Genomic DNA, 22506 nt, shown 5'->3' with positions numbered 1-22506 from the left:
TCAAAGGCTTCAATATGTTCAAAGATTTGAATAAACATTCCAACATATCCAGAGCAAACCAAACTACCAGACTGACCCTTTCAGATTCATCCATCATTAGTTAAGAAAATCACACCACATACACACACTCTCTCATAGCTCTCAATAACTGAAGTAGGTCTTAATACAGAAGGCAGTAGGGGAAAATACCCCAAATGAGGGCAACAGCAACAGCAATAGCAGCAATCAAAAGTTTGAAATTAGAGCTGGTTGGAAAATGGAAAGTATTTTCTGCAACCATATTTGAAAGAACTGAAAAGTGCTTGGGTTTCTTCTAAATATTTTGCTGAAACACGCCAACTTTTTAATCAAAAACTGAAAAATGTTTCATTTTGGTTTAAATAAAACACCCCAGAAAATTTCAAAATCTTTCTCCTTCCAGGCTCTTTTTGTGAATTAACTTCTCTTCCCATCTACAAGCCTTTTTTTTTTTCACTATCTTTCACTACTTGTCTTCCAAGACCTATCCCTTCTTTTCCAAGGCACCTTCAACTTTATGGTCTTGCTACTAATTTCATTTGTACTAACATTCAGACTACCACTGCTAGCTACCAAAAGCTACAAGTAACAGAAGCTACTATTCGACGCCACGTGCTTTTCAGGGTATATCTACACTGCAGCTGGGACTGGGACTCCCAGCCCAGGTAGACAGACTCATGCTAGCTCTACTCAAGCTAGCATGCTAAAAATAACAGTGTGGACAGTGGGGCCCCGGCAGTAGCTTGAGCTAAACACTGAGCTTAGATCCAGGGGATCCGCCAGTCTTGGACTTAAGCGATTAGCCCAAGCCAAAACCCATGCTGCAGCACCCACACTGCTATTTTTTGCACTGAGAGCAGCTAATGTGAATCTGTCTACCCAGGCTGGATGGCACACTCCTAGCGACAGTGCACACATACCCTAAGGACTCTGTTCAGACATGGCAATGCTCAGCCTGACCTCATTTTCTCCTGCTGACAACAGGACAGAAAGGAAGGCAATTCACTACTGAATCCTCCCCTCCAGTTGTGGGAACTGAAAACTCACTCACCAGTCCCCTTTTATCCCTACTCAAAGTTTGATGCTTTGCTCTTGCTTTGAGACCCCTGCATTGCAAGCATATTCCTTCTACCACCAGCATTTGCTTTGTGCAGCCTATCACATTGACTTCCCCTTCCTGCTTTCCTCTAGCTGCTCAGACCACAACTTTAACAACTGGTTTTAATGAGCCTGTAGGTAAAGGTAAACCCTCATGATGACATTTAAGCACCAAGTAGACTAAAAAGATTGTAAAAAATGAAGTGCATGTAACAAGTAGTAAATGTCTATTGAAAGAAATGCAGTGGGACCTTTAGGCCTGCCAGGTGGCTTTTTAATAAATACCTGCTGTTGATATAAATCAGGTATAATAAAATTTCCCATGGAGAAATAACACATTTGTTGTTACTGTTAATGACTGACCAGGAGCAGGAAGGAAGAAACAAGAGATGATAAAAATCTTGAGGCTTTATTAACATAAGAAAGATCTGAACATTAAATACATTTGCACCTGAAGCCTGTTTTCTACTGATAAGTGTTCAACAATTTTATATATAGGTATATAAATACATATAACCCACATATGCCTTCAGTGAACACATAGAAGGGTTTTTATGTTTGCTTGTTTTTGCCAACAGTGTTTTTATACCCATAGGAATGGAAATGTTTAGCTCCTGAGAGGAAATCTCCATACATTAGAAAGGGGGAAATGAAGAAGGGGCTTTTAATTCTGATGTGAGATATTTGGTTTTTCATTCATTTTCTCTGTGTGGATCCAGGCTTGCATGCTGGGGTGATTTGTGAGTGAAACAGTTCTTTCTTGAGTATTTTATAAAGGATAGTCAATCATTTCAGTACGAGACTGATTTGGAAGGGGAGCAAAGGGGAGGTCATGCGCAAGAAAGGTTGTATTTCAAGACTTGCAACCAACTGGAACTGGGCTGTGGGAAAGCAGCGTCACATTCACAGAGACTCGGAACTTGGCCTTATGGAGTAAATAAGTGCTCCCTGTGCCTGCGGCGTCTTCTCACTGAGAACCACCACCTAGAAAATAAATCCTGTCATGAAAGGCCATTACCTCATAACATAGCCCTAGAAGGGACTGATCCATCTAATTTCTCTTGCTTACAAAGTGCCATGAGGTTACCATAGTTCAGGCAGCCTCATTAGAAGCAATGCTAAATGTGTAGAGACTGAATGGAGATTAAACAAAAGCACTATGGATGGCTGTTACACATAATTCATTTGTTACTCTGCTTCTAGCAAACAAAAGGCTGTATTGTTCAAGGGACTGATTTCTGCCAGGGGTGGAAAAAAACCTTAAATGATATTCCACTAGGTTTAAAAGGAATAGACTGCCTTCTTCATAAAGCTAATAACTCATAATTTTAAAAGAGTTGAGAATTAAGAGAGTAAAACTAAAAAATTAGATAAATGAATTAGTATCAGATTTACAGTAAAGTGGAATTTGACAGGCCTGGTCCTCAGCACCTGGGGGCCCTGCATTTTCCAGGGTTATAAAGCGAGTGTGGTTCTCATGACGTTTTAAACGGTACCCCATATAACTCTGGACCAGCTGTGGAGTTCATAAACAGTTTGTTTCAAGTTCATGATATTCTCACCCCATTTACTTCAGTTGGCTAATTTAGTCGATAATTCTTCAAAGTAATGGGTGATGAAGCCTCACTAAGGATATATGTGAAAAACGATTTGAAATAAAAATTATAAAAGCATATTTTAGGAGGTTTTGTCTGAAGGTCAAATACCACAGTGATGGGCACAAAACAAGTATCAGAATCAGAACAGAATGGAATAGGATCAAAATTAACTGCACAACCAAAGGCTTGGATAAGTACTACAATGAAAAGGATGAAAATAAAAGCTACTTATAGTAATTTTATATGGCACACATGGGATTCTGCTTAGTCTTCCCCCTCCCTCCTGCACACACGTTCATAAAAAATGTCTGAGCCCCTTCCACCCAATGTAATATGCAGCCGGTGCAATATTTCATCTTTAGAAATAGCTTAAGATACATAGCGTCATATTCTCAGCTTGACTTCACTGGAGCTATGCCAGTTTACACCAGCTGATGATCTGACCTGCAGTCAGTTTTCATGGGTAAATTATTATTTAATTGTTTCTTGCTGCTGATGTTGTTTCGTGGAAATGTGTGCTTTAAGACTACACTGTAAACAGATGTGGGTTTTTATATTGTTTATCTCTGAACAAAATATAATTACACAAGCAGCTGAGTTACTACGAAGCTCCTAAGCATAAAGTACACGTTCTTATACAAATAGAAGTGTGCTTTGTGCACCTGACTCGGAATAACTGGGGATCATTCTCCAAGCAGAACACAGACAAGAATGTACAGAGCCAAAGTCTGCACTGGGCCTTATTATGTGGAGTGCTGTTTTTTTCCCCCAAGCAGTTTGAAAGTAGTTTATCAGCTGAACATACAAAACAGCAGGGATTTCACAGGCACATTCACAACAGGATGCTTCATTTGTAGCAACACAGGAACAGTCTTCTGCCTGAAACAGAAATGAAAGTTGTGGAAGTCCCGAGATACTGGTACAACTCACTCTGAGCTTGGAGCAAAAGGACAAGATCTTCCCATGCCCAGCCTACCTTCAGAAGGGAAAGAAAAAAATAATTAAGAGACTTTGAATGCATGAGGGGTCTCGGAAGGGGAATTAAGCATTGTGCAGCTCAAAATATTTATTTTATTTTGAACTCACAAGGAAAAGTAGCTGCAATGCATGACCTCATGTAATGGCATAAAGACAGAATTAAGGCAGAGATGCAGTTTTCTGTGGGAAAGCATCTCTCTTGAAGCATTCAAAACCAGTGACATGTTTTCATATGACTTTGCAATCCAAACTTGGTACTCCACAATGATGACAGAGTTGAGAGCAAACTGTCCTCCATGTAGAAGCAAGGCTTACTTACATTAGCACATTTCCATTTGATCCCACTGTAGCGGATTTTGTATATAATAATATGAACATGACAACTATGACTATTGTACATAAACATTGCTATCTAAGGTCCAGACCTTGCAATTGGCTCTGCATGAGTGAACACATGCCTGCAGAGAGCCCCAGGGACCTCAGTGTGGCTTGGTGCAGGTAGAGAGGGCCGCCTTCGTGAACTCTGTCATGTACTTCTTGTACACGGTAGTTTGCAGGGCTGTTACTACCAGGTCAGACTTCTGTATCAGATGGAGACTGACTACAGAGTTAATTCTGAGAGAGATACATACCAGATGTGTTCACCACAAGATCCTTTACTACTTCTGAGGAAATTCTGCTCCAAAAAATTACAAATTCTTCATATTGTATTTCTCAATAAATAAATGTGGAGACTCCAGCATGGCAGTGGGGAGTACAGGCCACTGGCTGCACAGAGGTGGGAGGTCACCCTGCAGCCTTTCAGGACACAGACTCAGTGGTGACATAGGGCAATGGCCAAGCCTGCCCCAGAAACACCCTCGGGACCCTGCCCCTCCACGCCAGGTGCAGCAAGATAGCAAACAAGAGGGACAGAATCTTGCACGCACATCCAGCCCTGGCCCCCAATCCAGGTGTGGGGCAGGCAGGCTCAGCCTGGCAAGATCAAAGTATGGAGATGCTTAGTGTGGGGGGAACCAGGTGTGGAGTGAGAAGGTTCTGTGTGGGGCAATCTGGGAAGGGCAGCTCGGCGGGGCATCTGGGTGCAGGAGGAATGATTCTCTGCAGGGTGGTCCAGGAGAAGGTGGTTGGGGCTCAACAGGGGGGAGGGAACTGTGTGTGGGGGATGGGGCTTGGGGGAGAGGTCTCGGTACAGCTGGTTGAGGCTCAGTGTGGTAGGGGTGCAGGTGTGGAAGGCTTGCTGGGGTGGGCCAGGAGCAAGATGGGTGAGGCTTGTCAGGGTGGGGATTCAAGTGCAGGGGACTCAGCAATGGGTGGTCTGGGTGCAGGGGTGTGGCGCCAGATGCAGGGGGTGAGGCTTAGCGGGGTGGTTTGGATGCAGCGGGCTCAGTGGGAGAGGTCTGGGTGCAGGGGTGAGGCTCGGTGGAGGAGTCTGGGTATGGCGGGGTCTGGATGCATGGAGGTTGGGCAGATGGGGGACCAGCTCCCCGTACAGTTACCCCTTCCTCCACGGCTGAGGAGTGATGGGGCAGGAAGCAGAGAGGGGGGATGCAGAGCTTCCTGCAGCTGGGGGAGGTTTCTGGGGGCCGCTTCTTGTAGGGGAAGAGGAAGTTCCATCCTTCCCTGCCCCCAGCCCAGCCGGGAATAGCAGCTGATCCTGGCACAGGGCAGGACCCACTGGCTAGGGTGTCCCCCGCCCCCTCCCCCCACTCCCACAGTGGTTAATCTCTCTGCCAGCTGCTCTGGGAGACCAAAACCACAAGCCCACTCTGCTGGGGAAGGGTACGTGACTGCTCTTGTGGCTTCCCTTTGCTTCCCCATCAGAAGTCATATTTCTGCAGGGAAGCAACGAAATCTGCAGGGGACATTAATTCTGCGCACATGTGCAGTGGTGCAGAATTCCCCAGGAGTATTTAATGCTCTGTCAGCTATGGCTAAGATTAGCCTAAATGAGATATTTTACACACAGTGCCACCTAGTGGCTGAACAGTATAACTGTTTAGTATTCCATTGTAGGATCTGGCCTAAACATCTGGTTCATGTCTGGTATGTGTTGCTTATACAACTCCAGTACATATGGAAAGTCAGAGCAAGTCAGAGCACTTAGAGTTCCAAACTCCAAAGACCATCATTTCTTAAAGGTGAATTTAAACTTCTTGTCTGTGCTTTCCAGGTAGCTGGGTACCCTCAGTAAGATAGATCCTGAGTGGATGAAGTCCTGTTGTAGTCAATGGAACTACACATGGGAATAAGTGTTGCCTAAAGTCAATGGGACTACTCAAATGCTTTGCTGGATCAGAGCCTAAATCTTTAATGTAGCCTGCTCACTGTATTCCACTGAATATTTTGTATTAGAATTACTGCAGTGCAAAAGGCAAAAAGTAGTATCTTAAATGTTGCAGCACTGGGTAAAAAGGGAAAGTCTTATTTGAAGTTAATATAAAATATTAGACCTAAGAGTGAAAACTCAAGTGGACTAGGCTCAGCTGAATTTAAATGAAAACAAGTGGTACCATGAAATAGCTGCCTAAATCAAAGGTGTAAGGTGGTTCTGGAATGAGCAGAGAACCCTGTTTACAACCAAATAGTCTCTAGGATCTATGCACACAGCCTGGTGGAACTCTGTCCAGATATGTGCCCTAAAGAGCACACTAAACATGGCCTCCCAGTCAGGGTAACCCTTAGTCTGTAGCTTCTGGTGCCAGGATTTAAGAGAAAAACTCCTGTGTTCTAACAGTAGAAACCACATATTCCAAAAGTTTTATACCAACATGTATTCTCTGAGTAACACTGCAAACTTTCCATAGTGACTGTATGGGGAGACTATTTGACACACACAAATATTTAGCAACAATTTTCAGCTGGAAGCTGAACGTTCCCAGAATCACAGGGAGGAAATATAAGTGATTAATGGATTCTCTGCTGAACAAAAACTACTTAGGCCTGTCATTAGATAGTTGCTATGGTTTCTTGATGCCTCCCGGCAGCAATTTGCTAGCTTAGCAAGAAAAAAGATACAAAAGAATGCTATAGGAAAATGCTCCATGAAACACTAACAATTGTTCCATGCACAATTCTGTGCCTGTCCTGAATATCAAGCCTTGAATATATACTTTCAATTAATTCCTTAAAACAAAGAGAGGTCTTTATTACAAACAAACACCTTGAAATATATCTTGTTAGTATTAGGTAAAGCATACTGGAGAGTTTCATCTGGATTAATGTTTTCTTCTTCTAAAAAAACAACCTCTCTCTGTGAGAATAAACACTCTTTGCAATTTCTGAATTTTCCAAATGATGCTAGGGTAAGATGGACTCTCCATCAACAGATGGAAGTTTTCATGGGTTTGAAATATATGATAAGGGAGAAGTTAATTCAGACTTGTTTAATAAAAATAGGTAAGAATGGGCCAGAGGTAGTATTTTTAAAAGCACCTAAGAGTGAGATTTGCACCTCACTCTGGCCTTTTTACATTGTGTAAAGGGGCCAGCGTGACATAAAGGGTCTCTAGAAGTCCCAGATCCAGGTACTAGAGAATTTTCTCAGGACAGGAACTGATGTGGATATCTATACGCTGTCCTCCAAGGATCCCTCCACTAGCCATTGCGTAGAGGCCATGCTACGTGGCAAAAGAGTATATTGGTGTGGGGGCTTAGCACATAGTGCTGCAGAGATTCTGGACAGCATTGCCACCCATTCAGCAGCATGGCGAGGCTGCCGTAATTTTCACAGGTGCTCAGTGCTGTTTAAATGACTTAAGAACATAACATAAGAATGGCCATATTGGGTCAGACCAGTGGTTCATTTAGCCCAGTATGCAGTCTTCTGACTGGCCAGTGCCAAAGCTTCAGAGAGAATGAACAGAACAGGGCAATTATCAAATGTCATCCAGTCCCAGCATCTAGCAGTCAGAGGCTTAGGGACACCCAGAGCATGGGGTTGCACCCCGACCATCTTGGCTACCAGCTATTGATGGACCTATCCTCCTTGAACTTATCTAATTCTTTTTTTAATCCAGTTTTAATTTTGGCCTTCGCAACAGCCCCGGCAATGAATTCCCCAGGTTGATTGTGTGTTTTGTGAAGAAGTGCTTCCTTTTGTTTGTTTGTCTGCTGCCTATTTATGTCATTGGAAGACCCCTGCTTCTTGTATTATATGAAGAAGTAAAAACACTTCTTATTCACTTTCTCCACTCATGATTTGATAGCCCTCTATCATATCCCTCCTTAGTTTTCTCTTTTCCATGCTGAACAGTCCCAGTCTCTTCAATCTCTCCTCATCTGGAAGCTGTTCCATCCCCTTAATCATTTTTGTTGCCGTTCTCTGTACCTTTTTCCGATTCTAATATATCTTTTTTGGGATGGGGACTACCAGAACTGCACACAATATTCAGGGCATGGGCGTACCATGGATTTATATAGTGCCATTATGATCTTTATTGTCTTATTATCTATCCCTTTCCTAATGGTTCCTAACATTCTGTTGGCTTTTCTGACAGCTTTTTACTGAGCAGATGTTGTCAGAGAATTGTTCACAATAACTCCAAGAGCTCTTTCTTGAGTGATTACAACAAATTTAGACCCCACTTGTTACCAGCTTTGCCCGTTACTTTGGGGTAGGCTCATTTATTAGGGTTACTCTTCTGCGGGGGAGGGGGGTGTTCTGTAATTCTATCAATGTGCTGCTTGTTTCACTTGTGCTCTCATACAGAGCTCTACTTCTCCCTGGTGCAAGTTCCCTCCCAATGGAGCTAGCCTGCAGGACCTAGGTTCCCCAGGGCGGGGTTCTTCCAGCCCCAGAATCAGACGAACACACACACATTAACAGAGCGTGTCTGAGAGGACCGGGTTAATCAGCACTCCCAAGCTGACCCCTGCTATGTCCCTGGGCTCAGTAGGCTGGGTCAAGAAGCATTTCCAAGCTGCCACCCTCATATGTTGCAGGTTCAGCATGTCCCGATCCCCACCTGCATATTACAATTGTTCTGGTAGTAACCCACTTGATGAGAAAACCCCACAGGATTTTTGAGTGCTGCAGGGATCTTTAGCTTAGGTGCAAGGAGGTTTGCAGCACAGCAAACAGGAAAGCCACAAAAAAAAAAAAAAACATGAGGAGGAGGAGGAGGAGAGAGAGAAGCAACCAGCTTAATCATGAAAGTTATTTATTTAAGGCAGCTTCACTATTTTGGATACCAGCAAAGGATTTATTACTAGAATTGGACTGATAACTACTGAGCTGGGTGTGTGCAGGTGTGGGTTCATTAACATCTGGAGCAGAGATCCCCCATGATGCAGTGCTTCCCTGTTTTTCTGGTCCCAGAGTTCATTGTGATTCTTGGCTTGGAATCTCTGTTCTCCATTCTGTATGCTAATAGAGATGCCTCCCTGTCCCATCTTCAATGCAAATGTGGCTAGGAGAGTTTCCTTAATCCTGTCCCCCTTGTCCGGAGGGGTTTAGGTGTGTCTCCCCCTGCCTTTTCATTGCTTTTTGTAAGTCTTTCTTCTGATTGGCTTTGGTTCAAGCAGAGGTGGGGGGCCCTTTGTGAGTCAGACAGGTTAGATACTGTGCCCTGGTTCCCCCAGAACACAGAGCTGACAGGTAACACCCTATTTTGTATGTATAGTCGGGGTTATGTTTTCCAATATTCATTAGTTTGCATTTATCAACACTGAATTTCATCTGCCATTTTGTTGCCGAGACACCCAGGTTTAGATCTCTTTGTAACTCTTCACAGTCTGCTTCGGACTTAACTTTGGAGCAGCCAAGCATCAGGAGGACACAAAGGTGGCTCCACCACTCTGGGCGGCAAGTTCTATGCTGTGCTTGTACAAGGTACCAGCACAGAACCTCACCCTGAGTGACTTAGGAGCACAAGTCCCATCAACTTCCCCATGGACTCCTGCTTCTAAGTCACTTGGATGCTTTAAAAAAAAACCCCTGACTTCCAGGATAATTTGGTACAGCATCATTAACTTCAAAACAGCTATGCCAATTTACACCAGCTGAGGATGTGGCCCACAAGAACTGTCACCACACTGGCTGAGTATATAGGACATTAAACTGCTCCGTGATAACAATTAATTAATTAGCATATATTTATGTAGGTCATGCTGGATGCCAAATTATACAGCATTTGGATTCTCTCCAGTAGTTTTGCCTCTGTTGTGAAAGAGATTGTTCTACTATCTAATGAAATAATTTACAGGAGTTATGATCCGGATGTCAATTTTGTTGTCCAGTATTGTACCACCCAAGATTGAAAATGTGATAGAGGTAATCACCCATTTTTTCATGGTTTGTGTGTATAAAACCGTCTTCTGTACTTTCCACAGTATGCATCCGATGAAGTGAGCTGTAGCTTACGAAAGCTTATGCTCAAATAAATTGGTTAGTCTCTAAGGTGCCACAAGTCCTCCTTTTCTTTTTGCAAATACAGACTAACATGACTGTTACTCTGAAAAAACACCGGTGATTAGTTATAATACTGTAGACAGCTACATTAATATTGCAACTAGACAGAAATATAGCTAATAAAAAGAATTTACAGGGCAAATTCTAAAAACTCCTATAAGTGTTTATGCAGCGCCATTCTGTGAACAAAACTGCTTGCTCTCTCACTCTCTGTCAGTGGAGACTACCATCTGATTGATAACATGGCATCAGCTTCATGTGATGATGCAGGGTAGGACTTAAAGAACCAGCTTGCCTATAAAAAAAAAAAAAGGATTGGAAATCAAAGTTCCAAGTTTTGGTAACAGAAATTAAGCATTTTTTTAAAAATCAGAGAATTTAACTTTTTCCATTGATTTCTAATCGGAAAGCGATTTGGGGCCATAGACAGCAATTTTTTGATGCACAGTAGTCAGATCTGCCATGTGCATATCATTATATACAAAATCCACTACCCTGGGATCAAGGAAGGATTCACTCCAATGGCAGGAGGCAGGTATCATTTGCATTGCCATCACCATGCCCTTTGAGGGATTATGCCAGGGAGAGCTTCTTTAAATGGCAACTGAGAATCCATAGGAAGTTAAAGCCCACTGGTAGAGCCTGCACAAAGATTCAGTGAATCAGAACATTTCCTAGTCAGGCTGGTTATGCTCCTTCTCTGGTGAACACTGCCAACCGCTGAGGCACCACTGCCCTGCTCCAGCCCTTCCATCCCCTGCAACAGAATGCTTTCAACCAACCCCTCCCTCTCTCTGGCTAGATTTTCTGCTGTTTGGAGCCTTCTGCTGCAGTCTGTATCAGTAGATAGGGTCCCTATGTGTACCCATAAATTACCAAGATGATGACTAGGAATTTGATTGTTATTCTTCTGATACTTAAGGTACTTAATTTGTTGGTGATTCACTCTGGTATATAATTAGCATAACATTTATTTTACATGGGAGTGTTTTGCAGACCCATGAGTTGTGAAATGGCATGGAACTTACAAAATTCTGTATGTTCCGCCAACATAGAAAATCTGCGAGAAGCTACATATCTGACTCAGAATTTGAAATCTCAGAGTCAGGCTGTCAACATGACTCCTCACAGACGATATGCATCTCTAACATGTTAAATCAATGTTGTTATGGCTCTGGAGTGAGCTGTCCCATTGCCCTCTCTCTCTCCCAATCTCTCCATATGCAACATCTTTCAAGTGATAGGCCTACAGGCATTCTCAGCATTCTCCCAAGCAATTGCTTCACTCCTATCTGGGGCATTTCCCACCCTCAGACATGTGTCAGACATTTGGCACTATTCATTAACTGCCTCAGTTTCCCCACTCTTGGATAGAAGGTGATACACAGCACGCCTCCGCTGTGCCCCAGTTTCAGCCACAGTAATGCTCAGCTCTGCCTGAATTTCCTTGATAAGAACAGGCAGTGAACGGGCTTCCTTGGGAACTGAATCTGGCCTCAGAAAGATTACACTTGATCCACTTTGACTCACACCTGACACCTCCCATGTGGGAATGGGTGGTGTCATAAATATAAAGGGAAGGGTAAACCCCTTTGAAATCCCTCCTGGCCAGGGGAAAGCTCCTCTCACCTGTAAAGGGTTAAGAAGCTAAAGGTAACCTCGCTGGCACCTGACCAAAATGACCAATGAGGAGACAAGATACTTTCAAAAGCTGGGAGGAGGGAGAGGAACAAAGGGTCTGTGTCTGTCTGTAGTCGTCTTGGCCAGGGACAGAACAGGAATGGAGGCTTAGAACTTTTAGTAAGTAATCTAGCTAGGTATGTGTTAGATTATGATTTCTTTAAATGGCTGAGAAAAGAATTGTGCTGAATAGAATAACTATTTCTGTCTGTATATCTTTTTTGTAACTTAAGGTTTTGCCTAGAGGGGTTCTCTATGTTTTTGAATCTAATTACCCTGTAAGATATCTACCATCCTGATTTTACAGGGGGGATTTCTTTATTTCTATTTACTGCTATTTTTTATTAAAAGTCTTCTTGTAAAAAACTGAATGCTTTTTCATTGTTCTCAGATCCAAGGGTTTGGGTCTGTGGTCACCTATGCAAATTGGTGAGGCTTTTTATCCAACATTTCCCAGGAGAGGGGGGGGTGCAAGTGTTGGGAGGATTGTTCATTGTTCTTAAGATCCAAGGGTCTGGGTCTGTAGTCACCTAGGCAAATTGGTGAGGCTTTTTACCAAACCTTGTCCAGGAAGTGGGGTGCAAGGTTTTGGGAAGTATTTTGGGGGGAAAGACGCGTCCAAACAGCTCTTCCCCAGTAACCAGTATTAGTTTGGTGGTGGTAGCGGCCATTCCAAGGATAACGGGTGTAATATTTTGTACCTTGGGGAAGTTTTGACCTAAGCTGGTAAAGATAAGCTTAGGAGATTTTTCATGCAGGTCCCCACATCTGTACCCTAGAGTTCAGAGTGGGGGAGGAACCTTGACATGGTGGCACAGTGGTGGGATTAACCTGAAATCATTTGAGATCCAGTTGAGATTTTTTGAACTAGAAATACAGATTTTAAAAAGGAAATTTTTTTTTTCTTTGGAAAGAAAGTCCAGAAAGCAGCTTTGAAACTGAAAGCAGCTTGGTTTCTCTCTGCTTTGTGGCCAAGCAGAGACAAAAGGGGATTATCTTGTGAATTGCAGGTTTTCTTTGCCTGGAGGCAGGGTACTTAACTCCTGCAGGGAAATTCACAGTCTTCCAACCCAGAGGTTTTTTTTTTTCTTTTCTTCCTAAAAGTAAATAGGGGGTGTGTGCTCTACCCATTTGCTTTTTCTTTGGGCTGGGTAAGCAGGTTTCCAAGTAGTTGGAGGTTTTTTGCTTTAATTTGGGCCCAGAGCAGAGACAAGGGAATTGTCTTTTTCTGTAGGCTGACAATCACTATCAGAGAATAGGTATTCTATTCCAGCACAGCAAAATTTTACAGCCAAGTTTTGTTTGTTTATTTCTAAACCTCGGGTGTAAAGTTAGTAAAAACAGAGAGGTTAGAATGGCAAAATCCGCGGCTCGACTACAGCTCGAATTAGCCAAATTTCAGGCTGAGGAAAGACAAAGGGAACATGAAAGACAGATAGAACTCATGCAGCTGAAGAAGGAACAAGAAAGGGAGGCAGAACAACACCAAGAGGCTGCCCACAAGAGGGAAATGGAGGCAAGGAAGCATGTGGAGGAGGAGAGGGAAAAAGAGAGGAAGCATGTGGAGGAGGAGAAGGAAAAAGAGAGGAAGCATGTGGAGGAGATGGAGAGGATAAAGGCCCAGCAGAATATACCAACAAACCCTAGCAATCCTTCTCCAGGTACCACTTCCCATCCCAGAAAGTTCCCCACCTACAAGGCAGGTGATGATACTGAGGCCTTCTTAGAAAACTTTGAAAGGGCCTGCCTTGGGTACAACCTCTCTACTGACCAATACATGGTAGAGCTGAGGCCGCAGCTCAGTGGACCCTTAGCTGAGGTGGCAGCTGAAATGCCTAAAGAACACATGAACAAGTATGAACTGTTTAAATCCAAGGCGAGAGTCAGAATGGGGATAACACCCGAGCAGTCTCGTCGGAGGTTCAGAGCCCTAAGGTGGAAACCAGACATGTCATTTACCCGACATGCCTACCACATTGTAAAACATTGGGGTGCCTGGATATCAGGAGCAAGTGTTGAATCTCCAGTAAATTTGCCCTTCCTAATGCAAATGGAACAATTCTTAGAGGGTGTTCCTGAGGAAATAGAAAGATACATCCTAGATGGGAAACCCAAAACTGTAATTGAGGCAGGAGAGATTGGAGCCAGATGGGTGGAGGTGGCAGAGAAGAAGAAAACTGGTCGCAGTTGGAGCGGAGACCAGAAGGGACCACCCCAGACCACACCCTATTACCGGGGGCCGCCCAAAGCCCCACCTACCTCCCAAAGAACCCTCCAGACCCCTTATCGTCCCACCACCCCGTTCTCCAGCAACCCTCCTCGCCCCAGTGACCCGTCAGCTGGACGATGTTTTAAGTGTAACGAGCTGGGGCATGTAAAGGCCAACTGCCCCAAGAACCCCAACAGATTACAGCTCATTGCACCGGAATCACACCAGAGGTCCACAGGCCCAGATACCTCCCAGATACCCTTGGAGTGGAGGGAAACTGTGAGTGTGGGCGGGAAGAAGGTCACCGCGTGGAGGGACACCGGAGCACAAGTGTCAGCTATCCATGCTTCCTTAGTGGACCCCAATTTAATCAACCCAGAGATCCAAGTGACGATTCAACCCTTCAAGTCCAACTCTTTCAATTTGCCTACAGCCAAGTTGCCTGTCCAGTACAAGGGCTGGTCAGGAATGTGGACTTTCGCAGTCTATGATGATTATCCCATCCCCATGCTGTTGGGGGAAGACTTGGCCAATCATGTGAAACAGGCCAAGAGGGTGGGAACGGTCACCCGCAGCCAGGCTAAACAAGCCGTGAGGCCTAGCTCTGTTCCGTAAACTTCTATCAGGACCCAGTCAGAGGTGATGGACCTGGACCCCAGGCCAATGTCTGCAACAGCAGTAGTGGATCCAGTCCCAGAGACCCAGACGGAACCAGTCCCAGAACCGGAACCAGCCGAACAACCAACACCAGACCCCGTGTCAGCACTGAATCCAGTACTTGCAACCTCAACACCAGAGGGCCCCACCGAACCTGAACTGGCAGCAGCCGATAACCCGACCCAAGAGGCTCAGCCGGAGCCTGAATCCCAACATAGTGCACCAGCGGAGAGCGGTTCACAGTCAACAGAAACAGCTCCATCCCCTATATCGCTTCCAGAGGGACCAAGCCTAGGTCCACAATCCCATGAAGAACTGATGTCTCCAGCATCAAGGGAACAGTTCCAGACCGAACAGGAAGCAGATGAAAGCCTCCAGAGAGCTTGGACGGCGGCACGGAGCAACCCACCGCCTCTCAGCTCTTCTAATCAATCCAGGTTTGTTATAGAAAGAGGACTTTTATACAAGGAAACTCTTTCTGGTGGACACCAGGAAGACTGGCATCCTCAGAACCAGTTGGTAGTTCCAACTAAATACCGGGCCAAGCTCTTGAGCTTAGCCCACGATCACCCTAGTGGCCATGCTGGGGTGAACAGGACCAAAGACCGTTTGGGGGGATCATTCCACTGGGAGGGAATGGGCAAGGATGTTTCTACCTATGTCCAGTCTTGTGAGGTGTGCCAAAGAGTGGGAAAACCCCAAGACCAGGTCAAAGCCCCTCTCCAGCCACTCCCCATCATTGAAGTTCCATTTCAGCGAGTAGCTGTGGATATTCTGGGTCCTTTTCCGAAAAAGACACCCAGAGGAAAGCAGTACATACTGACTTTCATGGATTTTGCCACCCGATGGCCGGAAGCAGTAGCTCTAAGCAACACCAGGGCTAAAAGTGTGTGTCAGGCAATAGCAGACATTTTTGCCAGGGTAGGTTGGCCCTCCGACATCCTCACAGATGCAGGGACTAATTTCCTGGCAGGAACTATGAAAAACCTTTGGGAAGCTCATGGGGTAAATCACTTGGTTGCCACTCCTTACCACCATCAAACAAATGGCATGGTAGAGAAGTTTAATGGAACTTTGGGGGCCATGATACGTAAATTCGTAAATGAGCACTCCAATGATTGGGACCTAGTATTGCAGCAGTTGCTCTTTGCCTACAGAGCTGTACCACATCCCAGTTTAGGGGTTTTCCCCATTTGAACTTGTATATGGCCGTGAGGTTAAGGGGCCATTGCAGTTGGTGAAGCAGCAATGGGAGGGATTTACACCGTCTCCAGGAACTAACATTCTGGACTTCGTAACCAACCTACAAAACACCCTCCGAACCTCTTTAGCCCTTGCTAGAGAAAACTTACAGGATGCTCAAAAAGAGCAAAAAGCCTGGTATGATAAACATGCCAGAGAGCGTTCCTTCAAAGTAGGAGACCAGGTCATGGTCTTAAAGGCGCTCCAGGCCCATAAAATGGAAGCATCGTGGGAAGGGCCATTCACGGTCCAGGAGCGCCTGGGAGCTGTTAATTATCTCATAGCATTCCCCACCTCCAACCGAAAGCCTAAGGTGTACCATATTAATTCTCTAAAGCCCTTTTATTCCAGAGAATTAAAGGTTTGTCAGTTTACAGCCCAGGGAGGAGACGACGCTGAGTGGCCTGAAGGTGTCTACTACGAAGGGAAATGTGGTGGTGGTGTGGAAGAGGTGAACCTCTCCATGACCCTTGGGCGTATGCAGCGACAGCAGATCCAGGAGCTGTGCACTAGCTACGCGCCAACGTTCTCAGCCACCCCAGGACTGACTGAACGGGCATACCACTCCATTGACACAGGTAATGCTCACCCAATTAGGGTCCAACCTTACCGGGTGTCTCCTCAAGCTAAAACTGCTATAGAACGGGAGATCCAGGATATGTTACAGATGGGGGTAATCCGCCCCTCTGAAAGTGCATGGGCATCTCCAGTGGTTCTAGTTCCCAAACCAGATGGGGAAATACGTTTTTGCGTGGACTACCGTAAGCTAAATGCTGTAACTCGCCCAGACAACTATCCAATGCCACGCACAGATGAACTATTAGAGAAACTGGGACGGGCCCAGTTCATCTCTACCTTGGACTTAACCAAGGGGTACTGGCAGGTACCGCTAGATGAATCTGCCAAGGAAAGGTCAGCCTTCATCACACATCTCGGGCTGTATGAATTTAATGTACTCCCTTTCGGGCTGCGAAATGCACCCGCCACTTTCCAAAGACTTGTAGATGGCCTCCTAGCGGGATTAGGAGAATATGCAGTCGCCTACCTTGACGATGTGGCCATATTTTCGGATTCCTGGGCAGACCACCTGGAACATCTACAAAAAGTCCTTGAGCGCATAAGGGAGGCAGGACTAACTGTTAAGGCTAAGAAGTGTCAAATAGGCCTAAACAGAGTGACTTACCTTGGACACCAGGTGGGTCAAGGAACTATCAGCCCCCTACAGGCCAAAGTGGATGCTATCCAAAAGTGGCCTGTCCCAAAGTCAAAGAAACAGGTTCAATCCTTCTTAGGCTTGGCCGGTTATTACAGACGATTTGTACCGCACTACAGCCAAATCGTTGCCCCACTGACAGACCTAACCAAAAAGAAACAGCCAAATGCTGTTCAGTGGACCGGAAAGTGTCAGAAGGCCTTTAACAAGCTTTAAGCGACACTCATGTCTGACCCTGTACTAAGGGCCCCAGACTTTGACAAACCGTTCCTAGTAACCACGGATGCGTCCGAACGTGGTGTGGGAGCAGTTTTCATGCAGAAAGGACCTGATCAAGAATTCCACCCTGTAGTGTTTCTCAGCAAAAAACTGTCTGAGAGGGAAAGCAACTGGTCAGTCACTGAAAAAGAATGTTACGCCATTGTCTACGCTCTGGAAAAGCTACGCCCATATGTTTGGGGACGGCGTTTCCACCTGCAAACCGACCATGTTGCACTGAAGTGGCTTCACACCGTCAAGGAAACTAACAAAAAACTTCTTCGGTGGAGTTTAGCTCTCCAAGATTTTGATTTCGACGTCCAACACATCTCAGGAGCTTCTAACAAAGTGGCTGATGCACTCTCCCGTGAAAGTTTCCCAGAATCAACTGGTTAAAATCGTCCTTGAGATGTGGAAAATATTGTTAGTCTTTATGTACTTGGTAGTATATTTAGAGATGCATGTGTCTTATTAACTCTGTTTTTCCTAGAGCTCCAGGAAGAAATCCCAGCCAGTGTTTCACCCTAGCTGAGATTTGGGGGGCGTGTCATAAATATAAAGGGAAGGGTAAACCCCTTTGAAATCCCTCCTGGCCAGGGGAAAGCTCCTCTCACCTGTAAAGGGTTAAGAAGCTAAAGGTAACCTCGCTGGCACCTGACCAAAATGACCAATGAGGAGACAAGATACTTTCAAAAGCTGGGAGGAGGGAGAGGAACAAAGGGTCTGTGTCTGTCTGTAGTCGTCTTGGCCAGGGACAGAACAGGAATGGAGGCTTAGAACTTTTAGTAAGTAATCTAGCTAGGTATGTGTTAGATTATGATTTCTTTAAATGGCTGAGAAAAGAATTGTGCTGAATAGAATAACTATTTCTGTCTGTATATCTTTTTTTGTAACTTAAGGTTTTGCCTAGAGGGGTTCTCTATGTTTTTGAATCTAATTACCCTGTAAGATATCTACCATCCTGATTTTACAGGGGGGATTTCTTTATTTCTATTTACTGCTATTTTTTATTAAAAGTCTTCTTGTAAAAAACTGAATGCTTTTTCATTGTTCTCAGATCCAAGGGTTTGGGTCTGTGGTCACCTATGCAAATTGGTGAGGCTTTTTATCCAACATTTCCCAGGAGAGGGGGGGGTGCAAGTGTTGGGAGGATTGTTCATTGTTCTTAAGATCCAAGGGTCTGGGTCTGTAGTCACCTAGGCAAATTGGTGAGGCTTTTTACCAAACCTTGTCCAGGAAGTGGGGTGCAAGGTTTTGGGAAGTATTTTGGGGGGAAAGACGCGTCCAAACAGCTCTTCCCCAGTAACCAGTATTAGTTTGGTGGTGGTAGCGGCCATTCCAAGGATAACGGGTGTAATATTTTGTACCTTGGGGAAGTTTTGACCTAAGCTGGTAAAGATAAGCTTAGGAGGTTTTTCATGCAGGTCCCCACATCTGTACCCTAGAGTTCAGAGTGGGGGAGGAACCTTGACAGGTGGAGACTTCCCTCCTCCCTACTCCAATTCATGTGCTCATTCACAGATGCTGGGAAGTCACTTCCTTCCCATCGCTCCACTGGCATTTTGGCTTGCACCTTTATTTGCATTCATGCAACTTGCTGGCACAATGTGCACAGTTCTGGCCTAATTTCCAGCTTGCCTTGTGCACACAAATATTTGAAAGAAGGCCTTTGAAAAGAGGCATCTGGGTGTTATTCAGCTATGCAACCCCCAATCCTGCAAATCAAATAGTCACTGAGGGGATACTGTATAATCAATAATTAGAATGTTATTTGGTGGGGAGGTAGAACACAAGATGACCTCAGCTAAGTGGTGATCCATGCTATAAAGTTTATTCTGGCCTGTTTGAAAAAATGAGAAGTTATTTACTTTGCACAGTAACTGGAGTTCTTAGAGATTTGTTTTGCATGTGCAGATTCCATTAGTGGTATGCATGCACCCCATGTGCTCAACTTCAGAATCTTTCGGCCAGCAGCGTGTGCATGGTGTGCATGGGTCTTTGTGCTTGTCAGAAGGGCATAAAAGGGTGGAGAGCATAGGTGCCAACTTTTCCTGGTGCTGGTGGGTGCCTGACCCCCGCCGCTCACCGCTGGCCCCGCCCCGACTCCACTCATGCCCCACCCCCATTCCAACCCCTACCCCAAAGTCCCAGCCCCAACTCCGCCCCCTCCCTGCCCCTATTGGACTCTTTCCTCAAATCCCAGCCCCAGCCCCGCCTCTTCCCTGAGTGCGCTGCTTTCCCCTCCTCCCCCGTCCCTTCCAGCACTTGCCGCCATGAAACAGCTGTTTTGTGGTGGCAAGCGCTGAGAGATGGGGGAGAAGCGGGGACGCGGCGTGCTCAGGGGAGGAGGCAGAGGCCAAGGTGAGCTGGAGTGGGGGGGGTGAAGCGGGGAGCTGCTGGTGGGTGCAGAGCACCTACCAATTTTTCCCAGTAGGTTCTCCAACCCCGGAGTACCCATGGAGTCGGCGCCTATGGTGGACAGCACCAACTGCCATCAGTTTCCACAGAATCTCAATATAAGGAACTCTAAAGTGAAGAAATGGAGGTCAGGTCACGGAATGTGCATACGGACAACACATCTCAAAGAACTCCAGTTACTGTACAGGCAAGTAACTTGCCATTCTCCTTTGAGTGACTGTCCATATGGACATTCCACTGATGGTGACTCTCAAGCAGTCAACCCCATGCATTGGAAATAGGATCTCACAGTCTAGGAGAAGAGAGACTGGAGTACGCCTTTCCAAATGCAGCATCGGACCTGGAGACTTTGATAACTGCATAATGCTTAGTGAATGTATGAACTGATCCGCAAGTAGCTGCTTTGTGTATACAAGATGGAGCTATTCTTCAATGAGTGTGGCGGTTCAATGACAAGACAGCACAGAGCTTTAAGCAAGCAAGCAAGCTGGTCTTCTAACGGGCTTCTGCCTGTCAGCTTTCCACCTTCCCCTTTATTCTTTCTCGCCCCCTGTGCATTACATTCTCCAACAGATAAAAGGAATACACTGGCTTTGTTTAACATTCTTATTTACCAGTTTCTATCTACCGCATTCCTTGCTCTCGGGCCTTGAGCCCAGTCCTGGGAGGCTTCCCATGGTTCATGTCAACTGGGCGAGATTCCAAGGTTGATGCCCTTGAAAGGAGCTGTGTGTGCACAGGTCCAGCACAACACTCCGGGTGTGCCCTGAATGTTGCCAAGCACATGAACCTTGTATGAATCCTACAAATGAGGTTGCTGAAACTGCCTGAACACTAGCAGAGTGAGTCTTAAGGATGGTAGGCTGGTCCTTATTTGCTGCCTCATAGCAAGCCCTTAAGTTAGTAAGGCTTTTGCCACAGTCCCACATGACATTCTCATAAGCAAGCTAGGGACATGTGGGCTAAATCAAATTACTGTAAGGTGAGTGCACAACTAGCTGAAATACTATACTCAAAGAATAGTTATCAATGGTTCACTATCCAACTGGGAGAGCGCATCTAGTGGGGTCCTGCAGGGGTCAGTCCTGTGTCTGGTACTATTCAATATTTTCATTAATGACTTGGATAATGGAGTATGCTTATAGTATTTGCAGATGACACCAAGCTGGGAGGGACTACAAGCACTTTGGAACAGGATTAGAATTCATGAATTTGACAACTTGGAGAATTGGTGTTAATTCAACAAGATGAAATTCAGTTAAGACAAGTATTTCACCGTGGAAGGAAAAATCAAGTGGACAACTACAAAATTGGGAATAACTGGCTATATCATAGTACGGATTAAAAGGATCTGGGGGTTCTAGTCTATCACAAATTGAATACAAGTCAATAATGTGATGCTGCTGCAAAAAAGACTAATATTCTGGGGAGTATTAACAGAGATATGTAATATGTAAGAGATGGGAGGTAACTGCCCTGCTCTATTTGGCATTGGTGAGGCCTCAGCTGGAGTATTGTGTCCAATTCTGGGTGCCACACTTTAGAAAAGATGTAGGCAAACTGGAGAGCAACAAAAATGATAAAAGGTTTAGAAGACCTGACTTATGAGGAAAATGTTTTAAAAAACTGGGCATGTTTAATCTTGAGAAAAGACTGAAGGGGGACCTGATAACAGTCTTGAACTCTGTTGAGGGCTGTTATAAAAAGGATGGTGATCAGTTGTTCTCCATGTCTCTGATGGTAGTACAAGAAGTAATGGGCTTAATCTGCAGCAAGGGAGATTTAGGTTAGATGTTAGGAAAATCTTTCTACATATAAGGGTATTTAAGATCTGGAATAGGCTTCCAAGGGAGGTTTTGGAATCCCCATCACTGGAGGTTTTTAAGTACCGGTTGGACAAACACATGTCAGGGATGCTCTACTTGGTCCTGCCTCACCACTGGCACCTTGACTAGATGACTTCTCGTTGTCTCTTCCAGCCTTAATTTCTAGGATTCTATGATTGTCAGAGATCCATCTTCACAAATATTGGGAAGATACAGCCTTGTCCTGAAGGCCAGAACACATCTAACTAAGCTGGGCAAAAAAATTTTGGTGAACAGCAAATTCACTGAAAAATTCATTTTTCAGTTCAAACAAAATTCAGCTCAATTTCATCAAATAGTTTTGGCAAAAAAAATTGGAAAACAATTCTAAAAAGTTGAAACCACTCACTTTGGCCATTTCAAAACAAAACATTTCAACTTTTCATTTTGAAAAAGCTCATTTCAACCATTTCAAAGCATTTTATTTTGACTTTGCACTTTGAAATGGTTATTTTGTTTGGACATTTAGGTCATTAAAAAAAAAAAAGATGAAGAATATCCCAAAATGAAAGCCAACATTTTTTTTGTTTTTGGTTAAACAAACATTGTGTTTGACCCAAAACATAGGTTTTATTCATTTTGTTTGTTTGTTTCAGGGGTTAAACCAAAAAAATTCAGTTCACAACGTAAACTATTTACATACTGCATGTTTTCTAGAAATGTGCAATTCCCACGGCAGTAATTGTACTTGAGGTGCCCATCATTGGCAGCCCTGTATCTTTTGCAAGAGAAGCAGTACTTAAACCCCAGGGACCTCGAAGAGGTCATTTTCATAAAGTCCAAATCAGTTGTTTGTTTGCTTGAAATTTGCCAGTGGATAAGAACAACTATGAACAACTAAAACTATAACCATAACTACA

At 44.7% G+C, this 22506-nt stretch overlaps 1 protein-coding gene across 2 annotated transcripts in view; it reads right to left on the bottom strand.

Moving 5' to 3' along the window:
• Window positions 1–1567: 1567 nt before the first annotated feature.
• Window positions 1568–22506, bottom strand: part of SMPDL3A (sphingomyelin phosphodiesterase acid like 3A) — a 46132-nt gene continuing 25193 nt past the window's right edge. The window contains exons 8-9 of one of the 2 annotated variants that reach the window (XM_048844650.2): window positions 3520–3593; window positions 1568–2100 (exon numbers count right to left, since the gene is read on the bottom strand). In XM_048844650.2, the coding sequence (XP_048700607.2) occupies window positions 2043–2100; window positions 3520–3593 (132 nt within the window). In that variant the 3' untranslated portion in view covers window positions 1568–2042. Of the gene's footprint in view, window positions 2101–3268; window positions 3594–22506 lie in introns of those variants that run through there. The other variant, XM_048844649.2, reaches the window with a different exon arrangement.

Source organism: Caretta caretta, chromosome 3 (assembly GCF_965140235.1).
Source record: "Caretta caretta isolate rCarCar2 chromosome 3, rCarCar1.hap1, whole genome shotgun sequence".
NCBI lineage: Eukaryota > Metazoa > Chordata > Testudines > Cheloniidae > Caretta > Caretta caretta.
The sequence above is the reverse complement of the archived record's forward strand: the minus strand, read 5'-3'. Positions and strand labels throughout refer to the sequence as shown.